The sequence below is a fragment of the Syzygium oleosum genome, unplaced genomic scaffold (genome assembly GCF_021117445.2).
Source record: "Syzygium oleosum isolate NSW1041296 unplaced genomic scaffold, Sole_v2.1 Sole_v2.08, whole genome shotgun sequence".
Taxonomy (NCBI): Eukaryota; Viridiplantae; Streptophyta; class Magnoliopsida; order Myrtales; family Myrtaceae; genus Syzygium; species Syzygium oleosum.
The window spans coordinates 5201237-5220683 of record NW_026607492.1 but is presented as its reverse complement, the minus strand read 5'-3'; the positions used below and the strand labels follow the sequence as shown (position 1 = coordinate 5220683).

The 19447-nt window shown below is 38.8% G+C and overlaps 1 protein-coding gene across 1 annotated transcript; it reads left to right on the top strand.

Annotated features, from left to right (window-relative positions):
- The first annotated feature begins 123 nt into the window (after window positions 1–123).
- Window positions 124–19065, top strand: LOC115684766 (butanoate--CoA ligase AAE1-like). The gene is made up of 3 exons (XM_030609642.2): window positions 124–644; window positions 17074–17722; window positions 18047–19065. The coding sequence occupies exons 1-3, from the start codon at window positions 441–443 to the stop codon at window positions 18874–18876; spliced, it is 1683 nt and encodes a 560-aa protein (XP_030465502.2). The 5' UTR covers window positions 124–440; the 3' UTR covers window positions 18877–19065.
- The last annotated feature ends 382 nt before the right edge of the window (window positions 19066–19447 follow it).

The following is a 19447-nucleotide window of genomic DNA, read 5'->3' as shown; positions in this document are numbered from 1 at the left end:
TCGACTTATATTTTTAAGGACTATGTTTTACTGCACCCTTACTCAATCGGAGGGTGAAATAGTTATATAAGAAGTCGAAGACCCATTCCACACTCCATGTTCCTCCAGAATGTCGATGCTTCCTCGCTCCTTCCTTTCCACCACCACCCCCTCCCTCCCTCCTCAGACGTAATTGTGCATTTGGATAGTTATATATACTTTCATTAAAGGAATAAGCAGCTTCTATAGTGCAAGATACTTTGAGAGATTTCCTACACGCATGCCCTTAAAGAGACTTTCCATCAGTGCATGATCTCTTGCAGTGATTCCGCTTCTTTCTTTTTTCTACATGGAAAATGGTCCACTCAGACATTCATTTACTGCGCACGGGCGATATAAATGCATATGATCATTGCTCCCTTGTCTCACAAGCTAGAGACCCCAAACACACGTCATAGAGAATGACCATGGAAGGTTTGCTCCAGTGCGCTGCGAATTACGTTCCCTTGACTCCCACAAGCTTCTTGGAGAGAGCAGCTTTCGTCCATGGCAACAAGACCTCCATTATCTACCGCGACACGAGGTACACCTGGAGACAAACCCACGAAAGGTGTTCGAAGCTCGCCTCCGCTTTAGTGATGCTGAAGATCTCGCGCGGCGATATCGTAAGTCTCTCTATCTCGTTTGCTTCGTCTTTAATTATATCCTTGTGTTTCCATGCAAATGAAAAGGGGTCCTCGCTTTCTTTGTTTTTTGCTTCTATTAGCTTTTAGTTTTCTTAAAGCTCATGGTTTAGAATGGAGGGAATTAGGTCACTGATCATATGGTCTTGCTGTGAGTAGCTATAAACCTAAGAAAAGTAGGAGGGACAAAGATCTTTCTAGAGATAGATTTTTCTTGACGGTACAATTCTCGGAGAGCTATTAACGACGGCATCGAGTTTATTTGCATTTTGCGCATATGAACCGTCGGATCAAGCGAACATCGCACCAGATGTACATGCACCAGATTGCTGTATTGGGTTTCCTTTTCTTTCCTCGTCCCCTTAGATGGTGTATCAAGAGAAGGAGAACCCACGGATGGAACCGTTCAATCTGCCAAATTAGGTCGAAATGAAGGAGGTCAAAGCGTTACCACGCCATTTCCGAGCTCCTCCATTGTTTATGTCATTCCAAAGAAGTCTATGCTGTGTGGGACAAAGCATTAACGATTGTCAACTACAACCACCACGAATAAAAAACTATATTCCACGGACCAAAACTTGAAAAAACTTTCTTGCCTCGCAAAGGAAAAACTTATAAAGGACCTAAGTAAGTCCTTAAAAGCTTTCGTCCCGGTCCTCATCCGGATCTCGAGATCACCGGGATATAAACTTCCAAAGGGTGTTCCCTCCTCCTAAAGAAAACAAAGATACAAAGGGGACAAAGATGTGCGGGCACCGACACATTAAAATAAGGAATGCATCCTTGGAGCCCACCTGACAAGAACGGGACAAGCCACAGAGGCCTCTCTATCCATTTCTTTAGTGAGGTTACCTCTTTACTGAACATCAAGGATCTAAGGGATAACAAATCTAAAAAAACCTTTCTAGCCTCGCAAAGGAAATATTTATAATACGTATCCTAGTTCATGTTAGTCCTACCTGAAATGAACACTAAGTGACTTGCCAAATTCAAGAGAAAGGATTGTTAAAAAAACACATTCTTGTTTGGATGAAGGGAAAGAAACGAAGTGAAAGGATTAGAAGAGTTTGGTAAAGTCAACTGTTGTGTACAAGGGCGTGTTTTGCATTCAAAACAAAAGCATAAAGAATTTTTTGCTTTCCTGCCAAAATTTGGAATACCGATCAAATTTTAGAAAATTATGATCAAATTACATGTGAAGTTATGTGTCTATACTTGAGTTTTTGGAAGTTTTAGGAGTTTCGGATTCGAAAAAATGGTCAAAGTGCGCGAATCGCAAGATAAAGATTAAGCAAACGGCAAAAAGTATAAGTCAAGACAAGCCCTAAATACGTAAATGATATCTATGAATGCATATCTGCCCTCTCTTTTCCCTCACTCGCATTCAAAGAACATTATAACCCAATCCCTTCAAATCCTTTCTCTTCTTTTCTGTCAGAATCACCTCACAATCCCATTTTTTCATTTCTAATCACCCCTACCCAACATAGTATCAAAGAGTACTACAATCTCGAAATCTATAATATTTTATATGCTATTAATAAATAACAAATTAGGACCCGTTGGTGGTTGGGTTAAAACTTGATAATAATCTCTTAATATGGAAATCTATACCATATACAGAACTAACAATACAAGACCTCCGATGAAACTAAACTTTGTTTAGTGAAATAATAATATTATAGCTAATTTCTTTGTATTTAAAAAGGATGAAATTTCCTAAAATGAATAGAAATTGCTCCAACTGACTAAAATTAGCGCAATACCCTTTAGTTTTTTTATATGAGTAAAAGTAAAATAGCATATGTTATTTCACTCTTTTATATCGATCCATTATGATCAACATTTTCTCTTCACACCCTATAATAATTGTTAAATAAATCGGTTGACCACGTTGACCCCTGCACCTCTCCGCGTTAGAATTCTAGCCTCGTCAACATTGCTTGTAAGAGGATAAACTCTCATTAGTCACTTGGAAAAGTAGACTGTCTTTTGTCTATTTATAATGTGAAAACACCCTAAAGTGCGTGTTCAATCCTCACGCACCCACCAAGAGGAGTCCCACACGTTTTGAATTTTGGGTCTACAGCTCACTTCCTATTAAGTCATTTTTGGCCGCGACAACGAACGCATTAATCGCCCGAATTAAAATGGCTTGCTTAATCGGAAAGCGCGTTTGTTCTCTCCCTTGATTTCGCGGTTTTTTCTTTCTTTTGGACCGAAGAGGGTCCCACTCAATTTATGAATTTAAATTTATATGCCTGCGCATTCTCTTGAAGTCATGTGTCACGACAACGCATTTACTTTGACCAGACCGAACTAGCGAGAAAAACAAGTTAGTGGCCCCTATATGTTGCCGTCATGTGCAGCATGTGATCTCATGAATCGTGGCATGTTTCCACCTCCGGAAAAAAAATTAAGTAAACGTGGCGTATACACCGGTGAAGGTGGACCTCGCATGAAATTCTCCTTAATTTGCTGGGGGCACAATTTACAAGTTAGAAGAATTGGAGAATTGTCCATCACGCTCTATACTCCCCGTGATTTTATTTTTTTTATTTTTGTTTTTGGTTAGATATTCCCCGTGATTGATTGAATATAGAATGGGGGCAGATGTCATCATATTCCAATCAGTCTCCTTGACTCGAAGGAGTTAAAGGGCAGTCAACCTTTTCACCCCTGACTCATAGCTAGGCAGTTCATTTTTTCTATCTCTTGCGTAAGGAAAGGCTAAAGGGGAGTCTTACAACTTATGTGGGTCCCACACTTTAGTCCTAAGTCTTCTTTTCGTTGCAATAAATCTTACAAATGATTTGGTATGCATGATCGAAAGGTGACCTCTACTCCTCTAAGTCAATGCTACCAATTGGTACACACCGAACCATTTTGTAAAATTTGTACAAGATCACTGTCAATTATTTTAAAAAATCAAGCTATTTTAAATATTGTAACACTTCCCTTCATACATAGGCTGGTATTTCACCTAAGACTAATGGGTGAAATAATAATAGGCAAAGAAAAGGTCCGAAAAGATTTGGACTCAAAACATCCTACTCTTTTACTAATATATAAAAACTCTATGAAGCCACTAGTACGTAGATTTCAGTGTGCAGTAGTTTACTCCAAATATGGTGCACATGTTAGAATATTCAAATATCAAATCACGCTTTTATTTAACATCTTAAGTTTTTAAAATAGTTGATTGTGATCCAACAAAATCTCAACATTCTATCAAAATAGGATGTCCTAAAATTCACATATTACAGGCCTCTATTTGCCTCACAAACTACATATTTCCACACTTCAGGTTTAGGCCAAAGTTCAGCTTACGTGTGATAGGAAATGTTAAAATATTTAAATATTAAATCATGCTTTCATTTAACAGCTTAAACTTTTAAAATAGTTGGCTATTGTTCCACAAAACTCTCCCTCACGCAATGGGTTGGTTAGACGATAAAGGCCTTAAGCATAGATCCCAACATGTGAGTCCCATGGGCAAAGGATTATTGAAATCTAAGGCTTATAAATAAGGGAACCGATGAACAGGTGAAAAGGGCATGTTGCTGTTTTACTAGAAAATCGCTTCCTCAAAATCTTTCAAGAAAGGAACAAAAACTTGATGATTAGGTTCTAAAACTTATGTAATAAATTAACTAAGTATAGCACATTATTTTTTAAGAATACAAGCAAGTATTTTATTAACATAAACCAACTGGAATGACTGGAAATAAATTACTGAGAAATGACTAGAAATAAGTAAAATGCATTGACAAAAGTAAAATCTTATTCTTCGAATGTTTGTCAGTGTCTTTTCCTCTTTAGTGTTCTCCTTTTATGGTGCATGAGTAGCTGGCCTCTTCTAATAAGTGTTCTCGCTCATTTAAATTTGATTTTGGTTGACTCAGCTATATAAAGTGCTTGACTACAACCGTCAGTCGATACCTTTCATAACTATTCTTGTCTGCAGTAATTACTCCCAGTATTTTTATCCTTACATTCGAATTGATTTCAGCCAAGGTTCATGAGTCGATGTCAATGCTTCTCAACTCGATTGACATTGATTTAATCAAAATTGACTCGATTGTTAGCCAATGGACAAAATTCTTACCTTGTCCACTTAATCCTATTGGCTTCTCACAGCCAATGTTGGTGTTTGAACACTGACTATATTTATAGTCGATATCATATCACATATGCTAGTCAACATATTGTTTACTCCTTCCTTGTTGACACCCTATATATTCTATTAATTGGTCAATATTCATAGTTGGCCGAGACCTTGTTTAGTTGGCTACGGTCCGACTTAAAAGATTGCTCTTGGTCTCAATGGTCTTAGCACTTTCTCATCAAAGCCATAGTTGATGTACAGTTAATGGCATCAATTCTTATGAACTTCAACTATGACATCAAAGTTGACATTAGTTTGCTAATAATCACAGACTATATTTAATATTTAAACAGTTTTACATATGTCTGACCTCCCTCCTTTAATGTACCCATTACACCAATTAATATACATATAAGCAAGGCAATCCGGGGTTTCACCCTGTGGATGCAAACCACCATTGCATTTCCAAAACCTAATACCCTTGCTTTGCCATCCAAAATGACACACGGTACTGGAGATGCATGATAAGAGTTTCGGGGAGTTTTTTTCATAATGATCACAACTACCGAATTTCTACCTTTTCTCCTTTCGTTTTATGAGATGATAAAGCAGAAATTATCAAGACATTAATCATGTGTAGTTAGAAGTCATGGTTTCAAAAGAAGGAAACAATGGTTTTCATTCTGGTGAGAGGTGATGCGCACTCGAAAGGATAGCAGTTATTGTACTTTCATTACATTGTACTTTCCTCGGCTATCTAATATCTTATGAAGACTAATAAGACATAAACGGAGAATATAAAAAATGTTAAAGTTAGATATTCGAAAGAGAACTAATTTGAGACACGTCAAAATCTATAAAGGATTTCCAAAGTTATTGACAGTGAAGCATTTAGATGAAATTTGTTCCGTTGTATCACTGCTCTCGTTAGGGTTTGGCTTGTTCTTCATTTACTAAATCAGTATTTAATACTCTAACATTCCCAAGCAAAAAATTAAAGAAAAGCGTGAATACTAATAGCTTGGAAAAATTATCCAATCAACTCTGAACCTATTGTATATATGTTAATTCAATTTTAAACTTTTTAATTTTGTCAATTTAGTCATAAAATTTTGCTCGAAATTCCAATGTAATCCTCCAAATGGGAGGATTTATGGGTTTATGGGGTTTTCCATATAGGCTCATTAAGGTCCCGCCAAGCTCCATAGTTCGGGAATATACCTAGCAGACAAAAAAAAATACTCATTTAGGTGGGGATGAGGCATGAAATCATTATCGTGGGTGCTACGTAATCAGATAAGCCATTGAATGGGACTTATCTCTTCCTGTTTTTGTGGGTAAGGATTGCGGCATTTTCTTCATCTCGTATTTATTATTCTCGGAAGCGAAGCTTCAGCGAAATTTGACAAAACCCTAATAAAGAATTGAATTGATGCTATCATCGTGTGGGTAGTGACAAACCTAGATGCTTTCCATGTTATCGTGATCTGATCTGAGTGATAGCTTGGTAGGTGCTGTTCCATTACGTACGCGTTCCTTCTGGAAACAGGGTTGGACGGTAATGGTGCGTAGATCGTGGAAGATACGTGCCTTCTTCCATGTGGGGTTCTGATCTAGAGTCAGAGGTCGAAGTTATTTTGGTGTTTTGATAAGGGCGACGACTCACGAGGAAGTCGTCTAGGGCTAATCCCACTTGGGACAACACGTTCAACTCATTTCATTTAGTGCAGCAGCATCTACCTTGGAAAATCGAATTGAACCGGAATTTGTAGCCTGCAAAAAATATATGTATCAGCTCTTGATTATATCATATGTCATATGAACTACGGATGAGTTTAGGAGATAGCCATCTTAGCGGTAAAGATTCACGTCATCTTTGGAGAAAAGTTTTTGAAAGCAAAGGACCGCGGACCGATTAGATGCATATTTAGCGTTTAGGAAAACTTATAAGAGTTGCCCAACTAGACTGAAGAAATTTTAAGATATTGTGATAATTCGTAATTTGCTTGTGTTGCTCAACGTAGAGTACAAATATTAATACAACTACTGCTTAACAGAAAAGGGAAAGAAAAAATCTACCAAATATCTCTAACTAATTATAAAAGATATACTAAATATTATGCTAACTAAAAAAAAAAGTAAATCCTAACTAATAATAAGAGATACACTAAAAATTAGAAAAAAAATAATGTAAGTCTTTAGCAAATCTTTTGTATTACTCCTCCTCAAGTTGGCGCATGGTGGTCACGAATGCCCAGCTTGCTGACGAGAAATGCAAATCGATCTCGACCCAATGACTTGGTAAAAATATCTACCAGTTGAAGTCCAGTGGGTATGTGCTCAGTTCTAATGGCGCCCGACTGTACATATTCGCGAACAAAGTGGCAATCAATCTCGATGTGCTTTGTTCGTTCGTGAAATATCGGGTTTGCCGTGTTTTGTAAGGTAGATTAGTTATAGCAATAAGGCCCATCGGTTTGTTGTAAAATAAACCCGAGGGAGTCAAATAAAGTGTGCAACCAAATCAATTCACTAGTCATAGTTACCATAGCGCAATATTCAGCTTAAGCGGAGGACTGAGAAACTGTGGTCTACTTCTTGGTTCTCCAAGACACAAGACAACCACAGAGCAAGACAAAGTAATCAGTAACTCATCATCGAGTGATCGAGCAACTTGCCCAATCGAAGTCACAAAAGGCAGTCAAGTGAAGTGAAGCGAGTTTGACCAAAAAAAAAGTGAAGCTAGGACTGATAATAGAATCCCTTGTCCTAGGTTTTTCTTGAGATATCGAAGAACTTGTATAACTACTTCCCAGTGCTGCTGCTTCGATTCCAACATGATCTGGGAAAGTATGTGAACATAATAATATAATTCAAGCCGAGTGATAATGAGATAAAGTAGACGTCCTACTAATCGATGACAGTGACTTGGGTCTGTCATGGCAGGTCTAGTTGTTGTAGCTAACCGGTGTTGTTGCTCCATCAGAGAAGTCACTAGTTTAGCTGCTAGTATGCCGCATTCCTATAGAATGTAAAGTACATACTTTCTTTAGCATAAAAATAACCCTGAAGTCATCAGCGTTACTTCAATTCCCAAAAAATACTTTAATTGACCAAGGTCTTTGATATGAAAATGCTCATCAAGGTACTGTTTGAGCGATGTGCACTATTTTGAATTATTGCCTACCAAGATAAGATCAACAACATATACTAATACAGGTAGAAAAGTACCGCCATGAGAGTACATGAACAACAAGTACTTTGCTAATGATTCATCAAAACTATACTCCATCAAAGCATTAGAGAATTTTGAAAACCAATTTCAAGATGCCTGTCAAAGATCACGTAAGGACTTTTGTAGTTGACATACACGATTCGAGCTAGTTGTCGTGAAACCTAGTGGAAGCTTCATAAAAACTTCATCATCCGAGTCACCATGTAGAAATACATTATTGACGTCCATATGATGCATCTCCCAATTATGAACCAATGTAACTGCAAGGAGACATCGTACAGTGACTAGTTCAGCCACTGGTGCAAAGGTTTCAAGGAAGTCCACGCCCTTTATCTGGGTGAAACCCTTTGCAACAAGACGAGCTTTATATCGCTCAGTACTCCCATCAACTCAATGCTTGATTTTGTAAACCCACTTGTACCCTATGGGTTTTTTACCCTCCGGCAAAGTAGCTAAAGTTCAAGTCTTATAATCTTCTAGTGCCATTGCTTCTCCCCACAAAGAATTTTTAATAGCCTTTGTGAAATTTATAGGCTTAATATCAAAATCAATAGTAGCTAAAAAGGCGATGTGAAGCTCAATAAATTGTTCTTAAGAAATAAACTTCTCGATTGGATAGGCCGTACCTAAAATTATCGACGGAGTGGGCTAAGAAGTTGGGGTCTTCGTTTGGACAGTATGGCACACATAATCTCACTGATAGGTTGGCTTTCTTTTCTGTTGTGCACGGCGAATTGGGACTGGAATTTGGTCATCGGGCTGCTTGCTGAGTTGCTCTTCAACCTGGATAGTACTATCACAATCTCGCATCACCGTCTGCCCATTTTCTTCATGAACTTGGCTTGGAACCCTTTCTTCCTCCCCCTAAGGTTGATTCCACTCCACATCAATAGGAACCAGCTCACGAGTCGGTGTTAAAAGAGGAAGAGAGTCCGGATCCTCATGTGTAGGTTGGTGAGCAAATAAAAAATTCTCTTCATAGAAGATAATATCACAAGATACCAATAATTCTTCAGTTTCCCAATCAAAAACCTTCCAACCCTTCGTGCCATATGGATGTCCCAAAAATATACATTTTCTTTCCCTTTCTTGAAATTTAGCTTTGCCCTTTGATGGTTTGTGAGCATAGCAGAGTGCACTAAAACTCACAAATTAATATAATCTGGCGGTTTCCCAAAGAAAAGCTTGAACGGAGTTTTCTAGATAATAATGAAGGGTGCGTTTGTTTGAGGGAAAGTGTTTTCCAGGAATCAATTTTTCGGACTTTCACCCATTTGGTTCGCTGAAAATGGTAAGTCAACTGAAAACACTTTCCAGTTAAGGAAAACATTCATGTATAAAATTAGGAAAGTGAATTCTCTAATTTAAGAAGGTGAAAACACTTTCCGGAATTACTCATATTGAATTTGTTAAGATTTTTTCTTTTCTTTTCTTTTCTTTCTAAGGAGGAAAACATTCATGTATTTTCTTTTCTTTCTAAGAATAATTTAAAAATAATAAATAATTTAAAAAAATATAAATTTTTTTGATAATTTTCACCATCAGATTTTCCTCATCAAACAATTGAAAGTACTTTCCAGGTCTTTTTTAGGTTTTAGCCAAACACCGAAAATTGAACTCATTTTCCTGGAAAATGATTTCCCGGAAAATATTTTCTAGAAATGGGTCATTTTCCGCAAAACAAGTGCACCTGAAGTTGAAGTATAATTGATTAGATAAGCAAATACACATTCACCCCAAAAACGAATTGGTAAATTCGTTTGAAAACGAAGTGCCCGTGCTACGTTGAGGCTGTGTCGATGTTTTCTTTCAACTCGCCCATTCTCATGCGGCGTGTAGGAATATGATGTCTGATGCATCACTCTACTTTTGGAGAAAAAAATCTTTCGTGGAATTAGAAAGAATTCACGGCCATTATCATTTCTCACCTTTTTAACTACTTGATCAAATTGGGTCTTTACCATATGACAAAAATTAACAAAGACTTTGTACATCTTTGATCTTTCCTTCACCAAATAGACCTAAACTATTCGACTATAATCATTGATGATGGTTAAAAAATAATGTGCATTGGAGAGAGACCCTATCTAATATGCCTCCAAACATCACAACGCAACAAATCAAAACATCCACCGACCTTATTATTACTTAAAGGAAATGAGGAACGGGTTTGTTTTGCACAACAACATACATCACACAAATCAGCTCATTTTTTATTTATTTCAATACCGGTGATCAAATTCAAAACTTGTCGTGATGGGTGCCCCAATCGTTAATGTTAGATGTCAATATTCTATCCATTGACCGCTTGGAAAGCCGAATGAGTGCCCATGCATCCAAGATAATAAACCCCTTTTGGAAGATTACCCACTCCAATCAATCTCTTCGAAGATAGGTCCTATACGACACATCGAGAAGAGAAGAACGTGATTGAACAATTCAAATTTGAACTCCCAACAGAATTAAGGTTGCACTTAAAGTTTGGGACATATAACATATCGTTCAAAATAAAATTAGGGCTTAAATAAGCATCGCCTCTTTTGATGTTGTGAGTCACTTTTCCATTAGAAGTTCGTATAGGGTATGTAATAGTGATGTTCCTCGGCTGATTTAGAAGCAAAAGTGGCCTTGTCATAAGTTCGGAGGCACCACCATCGATAATCCAATTTGTGGAAACATTATTGGACCAATACACCATATTTGTGAGTTGATCATTCGCAGTGGACGATTTCATTGCCATGAGCAGACTAACCAAATACTGATATTGATCATTGCTAATTGTTATTGTTATCTCTATCCCCTTTAAACCTCCTTGACTGGTATTTGTAATAGTGTCAGAACCATCGCCGCTAGCCTATGCAATATGTACAGCCGTTGTGGAAGGATTCTCTTTGCATGCCTTTCCACCTCACTTTGACTCCCAATTCAGAAGATATCCAATCAACTCCAAGTAATGACTTTTCTCATGTTCAACCTTCCCATAGTGATCACTTTTAGGTTTTTCGAATAGTACTTTCCTTGGAACCACTCTTCTAGCCGAGAAAGCAACACTCTCGATCTTCTCTTCCCTCCCCCGGACAATTGATCTTTCGTGCTCCTCCTGCATGATCATTGAATAAATCTTATCGAGGGACAGGAGTGGCTCAAGGTTGAGAATTCGAGAACGAACATTCCCATAGGTCTTAGCATTAAGGCCCATAAAAAACCAGTGGATCTTCTCCACCTCTTCTTCTTCGTGTACATCATGGGTGTAGTATAGGTACATTCTGGGATGTCATCATTGTCATGAAGTTCATCTCATAAGACCCTCAATTGGGTGTAGTATTCCACCGCTGAGAGTCCTCCTTGTTGTAGGAGCCCAATTTTGGCTTGATTTCGTGGATGTGAGGTTCGTTACCTTGAGTGAATATCTCCTTCAACTCATCCCAAATTACCTTTGCTTCTTTTGCGTATGCTACGCTTCCCTATAGAATCCTATCAAGGGAATTGAAAATCTAAGAAACCATTATGGAATAACGAATGTCCCAGGCTTAAAATTCTAGTGCAGTTGGATTCAGCTTCTCTAATGATCCATCAATAAACTTGAGTTTTATTTTTGCCCGCAGTGCACATTTCGTCGCCTTCGACCATGTTGCATGTTATCCCAGGTCGGCACGCATGAAACAAGTACTCTTCTAGGATTGTCGAAGGTGTTGAGATAATATGGCCTAGAAGGGTCAATCACCTTCTTGGTAGACGTTTCCATAGCCATATCTCAAACGATGCAGGTCGAATTGTTTGGCGGTTCTATGGTTCTGATATCATGTGATAATTCGTAATTTACTTGTATAGTTCAACATACATTACAAATATTTATATAACATACTACTTATCATAATAGGAAAGAGAAGATCTACCAAATATCTCTAATTAATTATAAAAGATATACTATATATTATGCTAACTAAAAACAAAAAGTAAATCCTAACTAATAATAAGAGATACACTAAATATTAGAAAAACAAAATGGAAGTCTTTAGCAAATCTTCCATGTTCAACTTTTCTTCATTTTTATTTAAACAAATCCCAACGACCTCATCATCTCGTGATATTAATGTGTAAAGGTATACATTATTCACTTGTAACATATAGTTTTGACTTTTCATTACATTAGATGTTGTGGAACAATACTAAAAGATGCATAAATAGCAAAGGATGAAAGCAAAATTAAAACCACACGAGACAAAAGATGAGAAGGGCTTCACTATCTTCAACAACCAATACAAAAGTACAATCCAAAAGGCCAAAAAACCACTTGGTGAGCCACAAAATATAAAGATCTAACAACAAGATATAAAGAAGAGAGGGAATGTGGAGGCTAGGGTTAGAGATGTGATGTGCAATACATTCCTTTATAGTCCCTGTTCAAAAAGCCCTAAAACAAATGTGTATAGTCCAAAATGTCATTGTCACCAGTTTGAAAGTCAAAACTCAACAATTCTCCACCTTAACTCAAATCTCCACAAGAGCGTTATGCCAAATGCCACAAGACATCTCACCCTCACCACCAAGAGCGACCACACAAGGCCATGCCCCAAAATGGCGGAATCGACGACGCACACCTCTTAGCCTATGTGAGTGTACTCGATATAGAAAAAAAAAGGATGAACACCACTAATACTACCTCAAATGGTGAAAATGTCAATCAAGTCAAAGCAATGCTTTAACTTGGTCAAAGGAAAAGGTTTGGTCAACATATCTGCCGAATTATCCGTCTTTGGTACTTTCTTCACTGTAACCATATCCTTAGTAACCCCATCACGCACAAAGTGATACCGGATGCCGATATATTTCATTCTTTCATGATATATCGCATTCTTGGTTAACTAGATCGCACTTTGGTCATCACAAAAGATAACGAAGGCTCCCTCCTACTTCACCCAAGGATGTGTAACCTTCACCCAAAGATCCGAAACCAAATGTTTCAACCAAAGAGCTTCTTTGCCGCTTCTATCGCTGCCATGTACTTTGCTTCGATAGTAGACAGAGCAACCGTGTCCTACAAGATCGGTCTCTAACTAATCAAGGAACCACCAAGCGTAACAACATAGCCCGTTAAAGATCTCATTTTGTCAAGATTGTCTGCATAGTCGGAACCAACGAAGCCAACAACCGAATGTCTTATATCACAATCTCTGTCAAAGACCAAACTCACATCTAAGGTACCCTGGATATACTGAAAAATTTATTTCACGGCTTACCAATGAGTTTTATCCGAATGTGCCATATATATCTGCTCATAATACTAACTACCTAGGAAATGTCTGAACAAGTGCAAACTATAACATACATAAGACTACCCATATCACTAGAATATGAAACTTGAGACCATTTCATCTTCTTCTTCATTAGTTATAGGCGACAAAGAAACCAAAAACCTAAAATGGGACGCCAAAGGAGTACTTGCCGGTTTGGCTTTCATGCCAAAACGCTCAAGTACTTTCTCAATATACCTTTTCTATAAAAGGTATAACTTCTCAACCTATCTGTCTCTACAAATCTCCACACCTAGAATCTTCTTGGCAGCTCCAAGATCCTTCATCTCAAACACCCTACTAGGTTGCCTCTTCGACCATGTATCTCTAACATGTTTTTCACTGTAACAGCATGCCATCCGCATATAACAACAAATAAATAAAAGAACCATCACATAATCTCTTATCATATACGCAACTATCGTGCGTACTCCGCAAGTGGCCATGACTCAACATAAAGCTATTAAACCTCTTGTACCATTGCCGTGGGGATTGCTTGAGATCATACAAAGAGTGTTTTAACTTGCAAACATGATCTTTTTTACCCTTAACAACGAATCCCTCCAGTTGAGACATAAATTGTCTCCTCAAGCTCGCCAAGCATAAAAGTGGTCTTGACATCATGTTGCTCAAGTTTTAGATCACAAAGGGCCACTAACACGACAACACACGAATGGAATTATGTTTCATGATTGGAGAGAACACTTCATTGAAGTCGATCCCTTTCTTTTGACTAAAACCCTTCTCTACCAAACGTGCCTTGAATCTTCCATCTTCAACCCCTGGAATTCCCTCCTTTCTTGAAGACCCACTTGCATCCAACAGCTCTTTTGCCCTTTGGCGATTTCACAAGATCCCAAGTTCAGTTCTTATAAGAGACTCCATCTATTCATTCATTACAACAAGCCACTTCTCAGATTTAGAACAAATTGTAGCTTCACAGAATATAAACGGTTCTTCAATACCAAGCTCTTCATCAACTGTAAGAGCATATACTACCAAATCAACGAAGTCATATTTCTAAGGAGGTTTAATTTGCCGTTTAGTCCCCCCTGTAGCCAAGGTTTCAGGTTGCTCAACTTCTTCTACATCATCTTTGATCGAATTTGAGTGTTGTTGCTCACTGTCACTTTCTATCTGAATAGGAATACCTTCAAATGTTCTCTGTGGATGCTCCACCTCTTTCCCAACTTTCCCCTCCTGAATACTTGCAGACTCAACAACAACTTTTCTTTGATCAAGTATGGAATTTTCATCAAAAGTAACATCCCCACTTATTATAATTGGTGATTGAGAGTCACAACACTACAACCTATATCTCTTAACCCTGTCTATATAACCAACGAAAATACATTTCTTAGCCCTAGGTTCATACTTACCAACTTTTACATGATAATAAGCAAGACACCCAAATAATTTCAAACCAAAATAATAGAAAGTTTACTACATCATTCCTAATTTGGAGTGTAATATTCAATTGCGATTGAAGGAGAATGATTTACCAAATAACATGTCGTGTTCATGGCTTCAGACTAAAAAATTTTCCCAAGTACAGCATTAGAGAGCATACACCTAGATCTCTCTAAAAGTGTCCATTTCATGCGCTCCGCCACCCTATTCTGTTTAGGTGTATGCCTAATTGTTTGATGTTGAATAATCCCTGAATCTTCATAAAACTTGTTGAAATCACCTCTACAAAACTCAAGACTATTGTCTGTTCTGAAACGCTTTATTTTCTTCCTGGTTTGATTTTCAATCAACATCACTTCTAGATCGTATAAAAAACGTCACTCTTATGCTTCAAGAATTAAACCGAATCTCTTAAAAAAGTCATCAAGAAATGTCATAAGATAAACCGAACCACTCTTAGATGTAACATGTGCAAATCCCCATAAATCGAAGTGAATGTAGTCAACTGTGCCCATCGTCGAGTGCAACCCAGTACCAAACTAACTCTGCGTTACTTCTTGAAAACACAATGCTCACAAAAGTCAAGCGATACCGTATGCTCTCCATAAAGTAAACCACGTTTACTCAAGATAGTCATTCCTCTTTCGCTCATGTGGCCCAACTGCACAACCTTGATTTCTCAGAATCTGAAGAGGATAATACATTTGAAGAACCCACAACGATACTTCCTTGCAGAGCACCTCTCATCACAATCAAGAATCCCTTTGAAATTTTCAAAACTCCACCTCCACCCATGTACATGTACATGTACCAGGAATTAAAACTAGTCAACGAAATAAGGTTCTTCTCCGAATCTAGGATGTGCCTAATATTTGTTAAGGTTCTTACTATCTTGTCATGACATTTAATCTGCACCATACCAATACCCACAATCTTGCAAACTACATTGTTGCCTATCAAAACTGAACCACAACTGACTTTCTCATAAGTGTAGAGCCAATCTCTATTTGGACACATGTGATATAAACTTGATGAAACCAAAATCCATTTGTCGTCAATACGACAATCCGATAACAAAACAGTAAGAACATTGTTTGCATCAACTAACTTGATATCCTTCACCAGACTAGCTGAATCGAAACTCTCCATCAACTTCTTCCCCTAGCTTTGAGCAAAGGACACTCATTTTTGTAGTGTCCGAATTTGTAACAATAGTAACACTCCACCTTGTTGTCCCGGCCTGAGCTAGACTTCGAATGCCTTTTAATATTTCTACACCTATCACGATGATTCAACTTTCCACTAACAACTAACTCATCGGCTTTATCACCACCATCACTTGCATTAAGCTTTTTACGCATCACCGCGGAATTCAACGAGGCCTTCACATCCTCAAGAGTTATGATTTCCCTTCCATACAGCATAGAATTCACAAAATTCTCATACAATCTCGGTAGTGAAACACAATTAGGGCTTAGTCTTCATCATCTAACTCCAAATCTAGATTTTTCATATTCGTTTTGATCTTATTAAATTCATCTAAATGTTCTTGGATAGGAGTATCTCCTTGCATCTTTAGCATGTAAAGACAATGCTTCAAGAATAATATCGTTGTAAGAGATTTCTTCATGTAGAGGCTTTCGAGCTTCTTCCACAATCCCAAAGCCGTTTCTTCATCGGCGATCTCACGAAGCACCTTGTCGGACAATGACAATTGGATGGTGTTGTACGCCCTCTCTTCCATCTCCTTGATCTCGGCCAAAGTCATGCCGTCGAGGTACTTCCCATCCAAGGCTATAACCAAACCTTCCCAATACAACAACTCATTCATCTTGATCTTTCATAGCCTGAAATTATTTTGGCCATCGAGAGGGTGCTACTTCGAACTTGATAGATGCCATCTTGAACAAAAGACCCAAGTTCCTTCAGTCTGATACCAATTTGTTGCGGAACAACACCAAAAGATGCAAAAATTGAAGCACAAATAGAAAAGGATGAAAGCAAAATCAAAACCACATGAGACATAAGATATACATGGAAACCCAAGACAGGAAAAACCATACGAAGAGAGAGGAGCTTCACCATCTTCAACAACCAGTGCATGAGTACAATCCAAAAGGTCAAAAAATCACTTGATGAGCTACAAGATCTAAAGATCTAACAAGAAGATAGGAAGAACAAAGAAGGGAGAGAAAGTGGAGGTTAGGGTTTGAGATGTATTGTGCAACAAATCCCTCTTCTAGTCTCCCTTCGAAAAGCCCTAAAACAAATGTGCATAGTTCAAAATGCCTTTATCACCAATTTGAAAGTCAAAACTCAAAATTAGATGATTTATGTTCACAATTCGTTGTTATGTTCATGCAGGTTGTAGCTATGGCACCAAATGTCCCTGCACTGTACGAGCTCCACTTCGCTGTTCCAATGGCAGGTGCGACTCTTTCCGCGCTCAACATAAGACTTGACGAGCACGCTTTAACCATCATTCTTCACCAGTTACGACCCAAAATCATCTTCGTTGACTCCGAGTTTGTACAACTCGTCTCCAAAGTCATCAACAACAAGAACAACATGCAAATCCAAGAAAACCACCATGATCACAAGCCACTGCTCATCGCAATCTATGACGACTCACCATACCATCGAGCCCAATGTGATCTTGAGGTTCAAGAGTATGAACAAACCCTAGCTACGGGAGACAACAATTTCCAAGCCGTGAATCCGACTGATGAGTGTGACCCCATCTCAGTCAACTTCACTTCGGGGTCGACGGGGACACCCAAGGCAGTGGCATACAGCCACCGGGCAGCGTACTTGAACTCTCTAGGGCTGATCCTCCGGTACGAGATGGGGAAGTCGTCGGTGTTCCTGTGGACGGTGGACATGTTCAGGTGCAATGGGTGGTGCTTCGCGTGGGCGATGGCGGCTCTCGGCGGCGTCAATGTATGTATTAGGAACATGTCTACGAAGATCATCTTCGACTCCATTCAGCTCCACAAGGTCACTCATCTCTGTGGTAATGATTTATTTTTGTTTACTTTGATGTGGAAGGTCCTGTTACATCATGAGCATGACATATTGAACGAAGTCAATTGAGAATACAAATGTTTTTAACTTTTAACTTATGAAGTTACAATATATCATTCACATTAAAAACATAGATGAGTAGTGTTGAGATATGTCGATAATGTGTCATTACCTTAGTGTAGTAAATATGAGCAAGTAATTGGGAGGATGCCTACGCTTTTGAAAACATGTAATATGAAAGTATCGATAATGTTAGGTTCATGCAAAATCACCCATGAAAAAGTAGAATTTTCTTTTTTGTCCCTTTCAACAGGTAAACCCACTATCCTAAATTTGATCGCTGAGTCCCCATCAGTCGACCAAAAGCCACTGCCTTCCAGGGTGGATGTAATCATCGCCGGTGCATTCCCGACGACCGACGTCATCAAGAGAGTCCAAGAACTTGGGTTCAACATTATCTATGGATATGGCATGACGGAAGCCCTAGGGCCTGCCCACATCAGACCCTGGAGGTCATCACAACACCACCACCATGACGACGACGACGACCACCACGAAGATTATAACCTGAAATGTAGAGAAGGCCTCCACAACATCACACTGGAAGCTGCTGATGTCAAGGACCCGACCACCATGCGGAGCGTTCCAAGAGACGGGAAAACAATGGGAGAAGTCATGCTCCGAGGGAACACCCTCATGGCAGGCTACTTGGGCGACCCGGAGGCGACGCAGGAAGCCTTCTCTAGTGGGTGGTTCAAGACCGGGGATGTCGGGGTGCGGCACGCAGATGGTTGCGTAGAGATGAAGGACCGAGCGAGGGACGTCATATTCTTCGGAAAGGAGGTGATCAGCACATTGGACATAGAAGCCGTCTTGTTGAGCCACCCGAAAGTTGCGGAAGCCGCCGTGGTTGCTCAATATACCGTCGTAGCAGGGCAAGTCCCATGCGCATTCGTGAAGTTGAAGGAAGGTAGGTGTTCCAAAGCTGAGGAGATTGTAGAGTTTTGCGCGGAGCGGCTGCAAAACGCGGCGATGGTTCCGAAAACGGTGTCTTTCGGGGACTTGCCAATGAATTCCACAGGGAAGGTGCAGAAGTCTGTGCTAAGAGAGAGAGCCAATGCAATTGGGCAGCTTTGTCCATAGAACGAGCACGCCTTCATAAGAACCATAACATCAGGGGAATCGCTTGCAAAAGGTAAATTTGGTGATCAGAATTGAACTACTTGTGTATGTCTGTGTTATTTGTCCTGTAATTCCATTCTTCGGATTGTCATTAATTTCTCTAACTTTGATGTAAGAATAGCTTTTGGTTTCTATCTTTTTTTAGTCAAACTTTCTAGCTGGAATTTAACCATTTATTTATAGTTACTCTACGAAAAGCAAAGGTTTCAGTCTTAGATATTGTTGGCACGACTGTCCTCCTACCCGAAAGATGCGATCTCATACAAATAACCAGTATTAACCTGTTGTCAGAATATATAACTGTCTGTACATCTAATAAAATAACAAGCAGGTGATAGGATCAAAGTTCCAATGTTCACTGAAATGAACTTATACATCTCGAGTGACTACCAAACTAAACCCTACGAATGCCGTTTCAAACACATATTCAACTATCTCCACGTATACCAATTTCATAATCTCGACCTTAAGCGTAAGGTACGACTCATCGTTTATTGGAGAACACTTCTCTCCAACTTCATGCATTCTCGTT